Source organism: Amphibalanus amphitrite, unplaced genomic scaffold (assembly GCF_019059575.1).
Source record: "Amphibalanus amphitrite isolate SeventyFive unplaced genomic scaffold, NRLGWU_Aamphi_draft 000753F_arrow, whole genome shotgun sequence".
NCBI classification, from domain to species: Eukaryota; Metazoa; Arthropoda; class Thecostraca; order Balanomorpha; family Balanidae; genus Amphibalanus; species Amphibalanus amphitrite.
This window is the reverse complement of record NW_024882247.1, coordinates 61,426-73,685: the sequence shown is the minus strand read 5'-3', so window position 1 is coordinate 73,685 and position 12,260 is coordinate 61,426. Positions and strand designations below refer to the sequence as shown.

General features: G+C 54.8%; 1 protein-coding gene across 2 annotated transcripts in view; it reads left to right on the top strand.

Annotated features, from left to right (window-relative positions):
• The window catches only part of LOC122365636 (low-density lipoprotein receptor-related protein 4-like), a 42,262-nt gene that overhangs the window by 14,111 nt on the left and 15,891 nt on the right, over nucleotides 1–12,260 (top strand). For both annotated transcript variants that reach the window (XR_006253776.1, XM_043337021.1), the window contains exons 8-14: nucleotides 3,414–3,573; nucleotides 4,290–4,425; nucleotides 4,777–4,957; nucleotides 9,617–9,773; nucleotides 10,216–10,425; nucleotides 10,775–10,956; nucleotides 11,593–11,701. Coding sequence is in view for 1 of the 2 variants with exons in the window: in XM_043337021.1 (XP_043192956.1) it covers nucleotides 3,414–3,573; nucleotides 4,290–4,425; nucleotides 4,777–4,957; nucleotides 9,617–9,773; nucleotides 10,216–10,425; nucleotides 10,775–10,956; nucleotides 11,593–11,701 (1,135 nt within the window). In the remaining variant the exon portion in view is untranslated. The remainder of the gene's footprint in view (nucleotides 1–3,413; nucleotides 3,574–4,289; nucleotides 4,426–4,776; nucleotides 4,958–9,616; nucleotides 9,774–10,215; nucleotides 10,426–10,774; nucleotides 10,957–11,592; nucleotides 11,702–12,260) is intronic.

Genomic DNA, 12,260 nt, shown 5'->3' with positions numbered 1-12,260 from the left:
GGTGACTCAGCAGCCGTACTCAAGCTGAGAGAAGCTGTCGAAGAATCAGAAGACGCTGAACAAGACCAGCCGTCTGATTCAGAAAAGGCAGCACTGGGGCATATCGCCGGATACCTGGCTCGGTCAGCAACAAAAAACGGGCAGTGCAAGGAGTGCTCCGACGTTCTGGTCTCAAGAGAGCATGGCAGCATACCCATTCAAGTGAACAATGAGGACCAGGAGGACAGCATCGTCCAGTCTTTCACGAAGATATTGGATCGAGGGCGACTCATCGTGCCGTCCTCGCTCGCCATAGAAACCACGATGCTTATCCTTAGAATCTGGAAAGAACTCGTGCGAAAAGAGGCATCAAAAAGACTTCTTTTTGAATGCTTTAGTCCCAGAGAGGCATTTGTCGACGTGGTAAAAGCAGTCACGACACGAAGCTCCATCGTCAGAGATACAAGCTGCCCCAAGGGGCATGGATTCGCCCAAAGCTTGGAACGTATGTCAAGGGCCTTGTTTAACCTGTTTGCAGGCAACATGGTGAGGGACATCAACAGCGCGATCCATGCCAAACGTGGAAACTGTGCAGCGAAGAAAGCAACAGACGATAAGAGGCGTAAGCTATCCGGCATCAAGAAGAGCTAGAGCCTAGAGGTACTAGCGCACACACGAAGAGGCGTGTGCGATCTCGCACATGTTGTCGAGAACTCAACTGAACTGTGGTAGTGCTTTCGTGCCTCGCCCTTTACCTATCCGGGCTAACTCTGGAGATAGCCTACGGACTCCCATGGACTGTGGAAACTGTCATACGGCGCCGTCCCAGTCTGGCCGACCGGGCGTACCGTAGTCCCACATGCGTGAGCGTGAGGAGTGTGGTGACCCACAATTGTGTTAAGTGCTCTTATCTTATGCCGTTGTTTTTTATACATAGGCTTAGTTTGTACAAGACGCTGGCGAAGAGGTTGGCATCGTGGGACTCTCCTCGGTTGGATGGGCATTCTTACTTTTCCTCGGGTTTGGGGTGGTCATCTAAAAAACTCTTGCCTGTTTTGGTCAAGCAGGCCAAAACGACTTTTATTTATGTGTTGTGCACCGTGCTCATACTGCGATGAAATGTGCTTTTCAAAACATGTATGTGGAAACCAGTTATATTTGGTGATTTTCGAAGAAATATAAATAAGGTGTGCATGTGCGCACGTGCATTACTTTACCTTCGTCGACTGAGAAAAATTCATACACGGTCAGCATCATGGTCACACAACAAAAGCAACAAACAGCCACACACCAAATTTCATTGCAATCGGTCAGTCCGTTCCCGAGATATGACGGAGGGGTGTGCACGTGCGCGCGTGAGCACGCGCAGAGCCACAACTTTCTCGGTGCACGGCACCCTACTAACCGGTCTATAGCGATGTGCCAAATATGAGTGCAATCGGTCCAGCCGTTCTCGAGATCTGGAAGCGGCACCCTGCACGTGCGCACGTGCAATATGGGTCCCAACTGCCTTGTGCACGGCACCCTTCTAACTGGTCCCTAACCGTGTACCAAATTTGAGCGCCATCGGTCAAGCCGTTCTCGAGATCTGGAAGCGGCACCCTGCACGTGCGCACGTGCAATATGGGTCCCAACTGACTTGTGCACGGCACCCTTCTAACTGGTCCCTAACCGTGTACCAAATTTGAGCGCCATCGGTCCAGCCGTTCTCGAGATCTGGAAGCGGCACCCTGCACGTGCGCACGTGCAATATGGGTCCCAACTGACTTGTGCACGGCACCCTTCTAACTGGTCCCTAATCGTGTACCAAATTTGAGCGCCATCGGTCCAGCCGTTCTCGAGATCTGGAAGCGGCACCCTGCACGTGCGCACGTGCAATATGGGTCCCAACTGCCTTGTGCACGGCACCCTTCTAACTGGTCCCTAACCGTGTACCAAATTTGAGCGCCATCGGTCCAGCCGTTCTCGAGATCTGGAAGCGGCACCCTGCACGTGCGCACGTGCAATATGGGTCCCAACTGACTTGTGCACGGCACCCTTCTAACTGGTCCCTAGCCGTGTACCAAATTTGAGCGCCATCGGTCCAGCCGTTCTCGAGATCTGGAAACGACCCCTGCCCTGCACGTGCGCACGTGCAGCAGCACCCCATTTCTGGCACATGGATATACATTGCCGGTGGGTGCGTATTTGTATGCCAAGTTTCAGCGCAATCGGCCGAGTAGTTACCGAGATATTGCAATTGTTACAAAACTGACACTTCTTCGTATTGCACGTGGCACGTGCATAAGGGGTCACCCACATGCATCGGGAACAGTCCAATACTTGGTAAAATGAATGAAGCTACCCTACAAAAATTACCGCATGTACATCGGTCAAGTGGTTGCTGAGATATAAGCCTCGCAAAAGCGCTACTTATGCAAAATACCCTGAACAGTGAACACCCCTGACTTTTCACGTGGCACGTGCTACGGCAGTCACCTAGACGCATCATGAGAAGTCAATTATGGGGCAGAAGGGATAGGGCTACCGAACAAAAAAGACCGCAGTCTAATCGGCCCAGTGGTTGCTGAGATATCAGCTTCTCAAAAGTGTTACAGGCCGTCTTTAAAAATAAGAGGCCAAAGTGGCCTCTTATTTTTGGCGCCAAAAACGAGTGTCCAATCCAGGTAGTTCATGTTATCTATGTATTTGCTTAAATGTATTTAGTTTGCATTCGTTTATATTTATCATAAAATGTTTCACATTAAGTTCCTGAAAATACTAAGTAGAAAATCGCACCGCCGAATGGTCCTGTAAACTGCTGAAAACAAGCGGAAAGCCGCTGTAGGAATGTCGCCCGCGACATTCCGCTTTTGCGGAATCTCGCCCGCCGAATGGCCCAGTGTGCGGCCGCCTGTCAGCAGAGTGAGCGCTGGCTGAAGTCTCGGGGAATGACGGCCAAACAACTACCAAAGCTGAAGCGATTTTTGAAACTGATGACTGATAATAATATCTCACACAGATTGAGGACCGCTGCAACAGTCACCCCGACTGCGGACTGATTCAGTCCGGGTACTGTGACTTCTTTATCTCCCCCCCCCCCAGATTGAGGACCACTGTGACAGCCACCCCGACTGAGGACTGATTTCCGGGTACTGTGACTGACTGACTGAGTTATCTCTCCCTTCCAGATTCTCCAGATTGAGGACCATTATGATAGCCACCCCGACTGAGGACTGATTCAGTCCGGGTACTGTGACTTCTTTATTTCCCCCCCCCCCCCCAGATGGAGGACCACCGTGATAGCCACCCCGACTGAGGACTGATTCAGTCCGGGTACTGTGACTTCTTTATCTCCCCCCCCCCCCCCCAGATGGAGGACCACTGTGACAGCCACCCCGACTGCCGGACTGGCTCAGTCCGGGTACTGTGACTGACTGAGCTATCCCCCACAGATTGAGGACCACTGTGACAGCCACCCCGACTGCACGGCCGGCGAGGATGAGCGCGACTGTGAGCCAAACTGCGCTCCCGAGCTGTTCCGATGTCCGGACGGCACGTGCCTGCCCCAGGAGCAGGTTTGCGACGGCGTGCGACAGTGCGCCTGGGGACACGGTGAGTGCGACAGTGGGCCTGGGGGGGAGTGCGACAGTGGGCCTGGGGACACGGTGAGTGCGACAGTGCGCCTGGGGATACGGTGAGTGCGACAGTGCGCCTGATGATACGGTACTGAGTGCGACAGTGCGCCTGGGGACACGGTGAGTAGGGACGGGTGGTCACTTCACTGTTCGACAGAGCTGTGGTAGACTGGTGAACGTTGAACGATGGATAGGCGGTCGGAGTAACTAATGTGAACGGCATAGGTTGCTTGTTGCACAAGTCTGTGCATGGTTGACTTCGGCTAGCGGCAACGGGTGTTCTGGTAGGGCTGTGTAGCTGCGAGCCGACCGGATGCAATTATTAGGGTGGCGGGCAGGATATTGGCCGGTTCCGGGCAGAATTGGACGGTGTGGGTGTCGACGGGCTACAGCTGTCGCCGATACAGACAACGCGCGGATCGATCAGCCAATCGAGTGCTAACTTTTTGTCACAATTACTGACGACCGGGGACGATTGGTCTGTAGGTGGTACCTATCTTTCATTTCTGTATTTTCACATTGAAAATGTTTTATTTTCACGCTTCATTATTGCGCAGTTTGCCGCTTGTCTCTGGTTCGGCTTGTCCTATTGTCTAATGCCCATTGCCGTATTTCCACTATGAATTATCCCTGGGTCTCAACTCTCAAGTCCCGCTGTCTGACCACCCTGCTGTGTCGCCGCGTGTCCATCAGACGAGGACGACTGCGCCCACCTGGCCCAGTGCCCGCCGTCGGCCCGCTGCGAACACCTCTGTATCGGCCTGCCCTCGGATACGGCACCCAACTGCACCTGCCGGCAGGGATACGCCCTCCAGGCCGACCGCGTCAGGTCAGTGGGCAATGTCATGGCGTTGCCACCGGGCAGTGGGACCTGGGAGAGACTAGACCAGACGCGATGTAAGTCACAATGTATGGGCTGACACAATTAGTGTGGTAGGGGGGTTCTTACATCGGGGGTATATTCACTTCTTATCAGTTGGTGAACAGCAGAACTATCCATAACATGTCTTCCCATAGAATTACCGAATTCAAGCCATCAACATTGCAAAGAATCATTTCTCAGAGACTCGAAATGAATCCCTAACCATGTGGCTGTCCCCTCCATGTGTCCTCTCCTCACTTCCCGCCCGACCCACCGATGACATCCCGTGACTCTTCGCCTTCCTTCTGCTCCCCACAGCTGTAAGGACGTGGACGAGTGTGCTCTGTCGCGGCCGTGCGGCCACCGGTGTGTGAACACGGACGGCAGCTACCGTTGCAGCTGCGCAGACGGCTACCAGCTGCGCTCGGACGGGCAGACGTGTCGTGCCGGGGCGCCGCCGGCCTCCCTGCTGCTCGCAGATCGGCACGCCATCGAACAGGTTCGGAGACAACTGCCGTACAAAGGAAGAAAGCCGTAAGCGCCACTTTTACCGAAAATGAGTTATTGGTATCATTGGAATCGTCATGTTATTCTGCATCTAACCATATACATTACACAGATATTAAATGATTTTATACCAAGTTATACAAGAATAAAATATTTCAAAATAACCTTATGTCACATAAAGCATTTTATAATACTGGCAAATAAACGTATCTTTGACAAAAAAACGTATGATCAACGAAAAATCGGCTAAAACTCGGAGTAACCATGGATAAAAGACGCAAGTGCTCAGTTACGTTTATTTGCCACCATACATTGTCAACATGGTACAACGGAAAATAAACTTACAGATGGATATACGTTTATTTGCCTTGGTAGAAACCGAAAAAATGCACTTACGTTTATCTTCCATTCTGGAAAGGATTGTCCGACAATTTCGGCCAGCCGTATGTGGGCGTATACGTTTATTTTCCTGGTCACCCTGCCGAATTTCTAATGGCAAAAAGACGTACGATGGACTTACGGTTTTTATCCATTGTCAGTATACCCGTCCCCAAGCAAAATGGCAAGCTCGATGGACATACGTTTATTTGTACTGACTCACAGTCTGCCCTGGCTGCACTGAGAGAGGGGCCTTCGGCCCAGAGGACGGCCAAGGGGGCGGAGATATGGAGCCGCCTGCTGGAAATCGCTGCACCGGACCGCCACGTGACGCTGCAGTGGGTCCCCTCCCATTGTGGGATCCCAGGCAACGAGGCGGTGGACGTGCTGGCGGGAGAGGCGGCGGCGCTGGAACAAGAAATCGCCTCCATCGACGTCAACACCATCTACAAGGCTGCGGTCCGTCTACTGTCTAGCCAGGGACCGGGCGCCAGGGACAGACCGTCATACCCGGACCCGACACGCAGAGCGGCGACCGGCTGGTACCGTGAGCTGATGGGTACGAGATACCTGCCCCCAATCTCCAACCTGGATCGGCGATCAGCCATCGATGTCCACCAGATCCGGACTGGCCACTGGAGTGGATCGACCCAGTTCCTGCACTCCATCGGCCGGAGCCCCTCAGCCGCCTGCGCCCAATGCCGGGACCTGCTATGCGAGGCCGCCCGGTGCCCGCTGTGCGGCGAAGAGGCGGACACCCCCCGGCACATCCTGCTCACGTGCCCGGGCCTGATGGGTGTTCGCCTCAGAATCCCGGCCGTAAGGAACATCTTACCAACACCCGACGAGGTCTGGCGCAGTGACGTGGTGGCGGCCCTGGTGGCCGCCTTCAGGGCCCTCCAGAGCCGATGAGGCTACGCCGCGGGGCCACCCGCAGCCGGAGGGAAAATCAACAACAATCAACAACAACAGGAGTGTATGCCTCCTGTCGGCACACGGTGCACCGGCCCGCCGCGCAATCGGTGTCGGGGCACTGGCAGCACTCCACGGTAGAGTTCCATACGATCCAGTGCAGGCTCTGGCGGGGCCCCGACCAGTAGCTCGCACAGAGCTGGTGAACGTCTTCGGCTAAAGAGCGGTCCTCCTCCGCCATCGGCGCGGCGGTGGCAATCGGTCCCGGGTACCAGCCGTCCGGCCAGGCGGCGACGGCGCGGTCGCATGCTATTCTGATAACCGCGCGGTGGGCGGTGCCGACATCCACCTGGACCGCTGCTTGGGGAGCGTCGCCGCCTCCTTGGCGACCTGGTCGGCGCGCTGATTCCCGTCGATGCTGCAGCGGGACGGCACCCACTGCAGGTGGATGTGATGGGGCGGGACGACCAGTGCTGCCAAACCCATCCATACGACGGTACCCAGCGGGGACTTTTGGGTCACCCCCCAACCCCCTCCCGGAGGGCCGCGAGTGCTGCCTGGGAGTCCGTACAAAAAAAAAACTGTTGGAAGATTCGCATGCTGCGTATGGTCTCGCTCGCATGTGGTCCAGGGCTGAGCGGAGCGCGGCCAGCTCCGTCCTGAAGCTGGAGAAGACATGGCCGGCCGGGGAGCTCAGCTGTTGTTGTTTGTCTCTCTGCGGCCCAAAGAGGGGTAGCCAATCGGCTCTGAAGGGAGACGAAGGCGGCCCCCCAAAGCCGCCACCACGTCGGCGCTACGCAGCTCCTCGGTCGTCGGGTGGTTTGTTCCCAGCACGCAAAACCGCAGGTCATGAGGGTGATGACTGATGCACCTCAGTAGCACGTGCGCCAGGGTGTCCGCCTCTTCAAGACAGATGCTGCATCTGGCCGCGGTGCATCTTTCATCTTCGCACCTGGCGCAGGCGGTAGTGGGACTTTTGACGATTTTGGGTAAACACTGTTGGGACCTGGTTCAGTGCCCGGCGCGGAGCTGGTGGACGTCGACGGGAGCGCGGCTCGTCAGTCGTCCGGCCAGTCCACGAACACTCCAGCTCCTCCGCAGTGGACTCCAGCGTCCGCCGAACCGTCCGTCCACACCCAGGTGGCTCGTTGGAGAAGAAAGATCAGAAGTCGCCGCGCCGCCCGGCGCAGACCATCGGCCGAGGCTCCCAGTCGCAGAATCTCGATGTCCAGGCCGAATGTAACGTGGGGACAGGCAGTCACCTCCCACGGCGGTGAGCGGGTTGGCTGCAGGGTGACTGAACGGTGGGACGATCCCAGCGGCCCGTCACGCATCGCACACGGCCTCGCACCAGTCCGTCACGAATTTCAGCCGGTGTCGCCCCTCCGCCTCCGCGGCTGACCTGAGCGGGTCATTTCGATTAGCACGTATGCCTTGGCGAGGAGCTTGGCCTCTAAAACAGCCCGGCGGGCGGCCACCGGCATCAGCCCGGTTTCCGTCATCACAACGTGAACCGGGGTGGACAGGGGGCAGCCGGTTATGGTACGGACCACCGCCTACCCTGCAACGATGCTTCGATACACAACGGGGTGGAGCAGTCAAGTACGCAGTCAGCCACTCCTAAGGACAGGCGAGGAGGTGGAACTCACACAATTAAGTGTGACTGTGACACGATAGCGTCCCGTCAGCATGTCGTATCCGCCGGCGGCACCGTATTACAGGTACAGGTCTCGCGGGTTTTAACGGTAGGTTTTGCAGTTTGCACCTAGAAAATTTAGTGTACTTCAGGCTATACATTCGTCGCCTATAAGTGTTGAAGATGCGATCGACTTGTTGGTTCACAAGCCGGCCATGATCGTGAAATAGCTTCATCGTAGTTCGATTAGTTTCTGAGATATAACCGGAAATGTAAAAGTGCAAACCTACCGCTTAATTTCGCGAGAGCCGTACCTTCGAGCACTAAAGAGAAGGCAATCTCCTCCGGATCTTTACCCGTATGCTGCACAAGAAAATCGACGAGCCATGCAAGAATCTGCTGGGGCTGATCTCCCGCCACAGACTTCTTGCTTGCTCTGCAGAACAGAGCCAAGACAACAGTGCGGTACATCCTGAGCTAGAAGGAAAGCGACGCTTCTGTTTTGACCAAGGCTGAGCGGTCGAGATTTTCGGTAACTCGACTCCGGCTCCCAAAATCGACTCCAACTCCGACTTCGTGAAGAACTGTAGACTCCGACCAACTCCTACTCAAACTCCGACCCCGACTCCGCATCCCTGCGTGTCGCTGTCCAGGCAATGAATTATGCAGAGTCGAAGTCGCGACTCCGACTCCGGCTTCCAAAGTTGCTCCGATCCCGACTCCAACTCCTGTCAGAATTGTTGACTTCGACTGACCCCGACTCTGACTCCGTTTTTACACTCATTTGCCGCATTATTTTACGCAGTTGCCCCGGATTCATGTGTAGGTACTTAATACGCTTTTCATTCATTCATTCTTTCCTTTTCATTCATTTCATTCATTTTCTGGTACGACATACGGCTATTTTATTGTCACTTTATCTCGAATTCGGCTGAAATGACAAAGGGCAGAAAGGCGTATCGTGCACTTACGCTTTTTGGCCGGTCATTGAGTAGGAAGACGGAGGTTAGTATCAAAAACAAAAAGACGTAAGTCACATCATACGTCTTTTTGCCACTTTTTCTCGGCCCATGGTGACCAAGGTAAATAAGCGTATCCGCCATCCGTGAGATTCAGGCTTGACATACGTTTATTTGACTTGACAGATGCACCTAAATGTTGACTTGTTGACTAAGGAAAAAAGCATTTATTGAAATATAGCAAAAAGTATTCAATTTTGAGGGAAATAAAGCATATCAGTAGGTTGCTGATAAAGAAAGCATCATTTCTATACCTAATTTTACAATAAACATCCACTCTGTAAGAGTGTATTAAATGAAAACCGAAAAAGTGCTCTCCTGTAAAATTTGGTAAATGGCGCTTACGGTTTTCTTCCTTTGGACGGCAGACAAGCGCGGGGCTTCTCTGAACACGACACGGGTATGGGCCGTGGGATATGGTGGCCGAAACGCTAATAAACAGCAATAGCTGCCCAATGCGGCTGGCTAAATTCCAAATCAGCGATGACTTTGAACGTAATGTAAACTTATAAATGTCAGTAGTTTTTTTTTTTGCCTCCATGTGTTTGCTTATTTACGCTCTTTCGTACCGACTTCGGCCAACGGCGAGCCCACTTTTGTTTTCATTTGAAATGATTAGCTCCTCGATCGATGGTGACGTGTCTCAATTGGCTTTTCATCGGCTTTATCCGCCTCGTCCCCACTGCTGACCTCTGTTCGTCCCCAGCTGACCACGAACGGAGCGCCGGCCGCGCTGGCGCACAAAGGCCTGGCCAACGCCGTCTACCTGGACTTCCACTTCAACAAGGGCCTGCTGTTCTGGATGGACACGGCGCAGAACGTCATCTACCGCTCCCTCATCTCTGGGAACTCGCCGCCAACCAGTGAGTGGTCGGACGGGGCGGTTTCTCTGGCTGTGGTGTGGCCCGTTGAACAACTGTTGGACTGCGGAATTTAAGTGGTGGTTAGCGGTTTGGTGCCGAGGGAATTGATGATCGGAATTATATGCTGACGGTGGTCTGGCCATTCCACCAGCAATGAGTTGGATTGAGCTCTGACGGTAATCTTTGTTAGCTGCACCATATGTTCAGTGTTCACCCAGTCTGCTGACTGCACCGTTGTCCGCTTGAATTCTGCTGACTGTGCTATCAGACCATACGGGACTGTGACTAGACTGTGCATCTAGTTCATACCTACTGACCGTAATGTCGGTCAATCCATTCTTGACTGACCACCGTCGATCTTCCAGTCGTATAAAGTGACTGCAGTGTCGTCTGTCTAGTTCCTAGCCTACACTAACTTACGGTGTCTCCCCCTCCCCGTCAGCGGTGGTGTACGGCGGCCTGCTGCACCCGGTCGGTCTGGCAGTCGACTGGCTGCACGACCTCCTCTACTGGGCTGACGAGCGGCAGAGTGTCATCGAGGTCAGTCAGCTGGACGGCCGGCAGCGGCACGCCGTCATCACCGAGGGACTGGACCGGCCGCGCGCGCTCTGTCTGCACCCAGAGCGGGCGCTGCTGTTTTGGACAGACACCGGTGAGCGCTGCAGTTGGAACTCCTGAGAGATTGCCGTGACCGTTTGGTGTCTATAGCAGACGTCTTATCTCATGGTATATATGTTTGTGTACCATCAATGCTTATGTGTTAGTGAAGAGATGTGGTACCGTTGGTGAGTCTCAGAATATCGCTACCTTGCAGACCCTCCAGAGCTCGCATTTAACTACACCGCAGTAGTCAAGACCCGAGGGAGTAAATGACAATAGCAGTTCTTTAGTCTGGCGGCCGTTGTCGATGGAACGGGTTCGTCCCGGCGGCTCAGCAGTCAAACCTTACCCTAAAGTGAGTAACCGCCAGGCCGCTGACTGCCTGTCTCCTTCCCCGGCAGGCGAGGAGGCTCGTATCGAGCGTTCGCACGGCGACGGCGGCGGCCGGCGGACCATCATCAGCGAGGAGCTGTTCTGGCCGAACGGACTGACCATCGACTATCCGACGGAGCGTCTCTACTGGAACGACGCCAAACTGAACAGCATCTCCAGCTGCCTGCTGGACGGCTCCGACCGGCAGCAGGTGAGGCGTGAGATAGATAATGGGCGTGGAGACAGACGGAAGGGAACCGCAGACAGCGGGGGGGGGGGGGGGGGTCGTGGGCAGATGGTGAAATCTCATACATGTGAAGCCGTATTAAATATGCTGCAATGAGAGAAGCCGGCTCAACAAATAGATAAAGCCATCCAATACAGAACTGTTCTGTGGCAGCGCTTACAGTTTTACAGCCCATTATTTCCCTTGTCCACCGACCCAACAGTCCAGTTGCTATCTGCACCTTAGTCCTTATAACGGCGATTGCTTTTGACTGGACGTGGTGGTGGTTTCTGAGTACTGTTGCTGATGACTGGTGGCTAATAATTGGTGACGGATACTGCCTCACGGGTTTTGGATACTAGCTGGGTGACGGCTAGACTGTCTTTTGCACAACGGATGCAGTCCGGTGCTTGTTGGTGGCGGGTTGGGTCACTCTACTGAAGCCGTAATACTCAGCTTGCGATGGTGCGCCTATAAGCTGTAGCGCTGAGTTTCTCGTGTTGTAGAGGTCCCTCTATGACGGTCCGGTTCTATTTGTCGCGTGTCTCGGGTTTGGTTTGTCCCGTGTAATGGCTCCCGTCCCACGTGTGACGTGTCCTGTCGCGTCGGGGCCGGTTACAGGTGGTCCGTCGCGGCGCGCCCCACCCGTACGGACTTACCGTGTTCGAGGACACTCTCTTCTGGACCGACTGGAAGACGCACGCGCTGCACGCGGCCGACAAACGACACGGTACACGGCGCACGGACCGCTCGCTGGTGCATGTACCGCCTTCCCGTACTCGCCCCGCCCACGTCCACTGGCGCGCGGAGCCCTCACTGGTGCATGTACCGCTCTCCCGTACTCACCCCGCCCACGTCCACTGGCGCGCGGAGCCCTCACTGGTGCATGTACCGCTCTCCCGTACTCACCCCGCCCACGTCCACAGGCGTACGGAGCCCTCACTGGTGCATGTACTGCCTACCCGTACAAGTGCCGCACACGCCCCTAGCCCACTGACACTGGCGATGGCCTTCGGACCGGCGCATAGACTGCCTGCTGGTGCATGGTCCACCTGCTCTCACTCTCGGTCTCCAGCATTCCAACCCGAATGGTTTATGAAGTATAGAGCCTACCGCAGATTACCTACCAGCATCTGGACCACTCTCCCTAGGTGTATGTACACTCCGCCCATTAGCTGGCGGAGCAGTGGCTGTTGTAACGGCATGATTTACCTTATGTCTCATGTGGACTGGAAAACAGCCAAATATCGAAGTTCCCTGGACGATTTTTTACTCTCCGTTCCCATTTT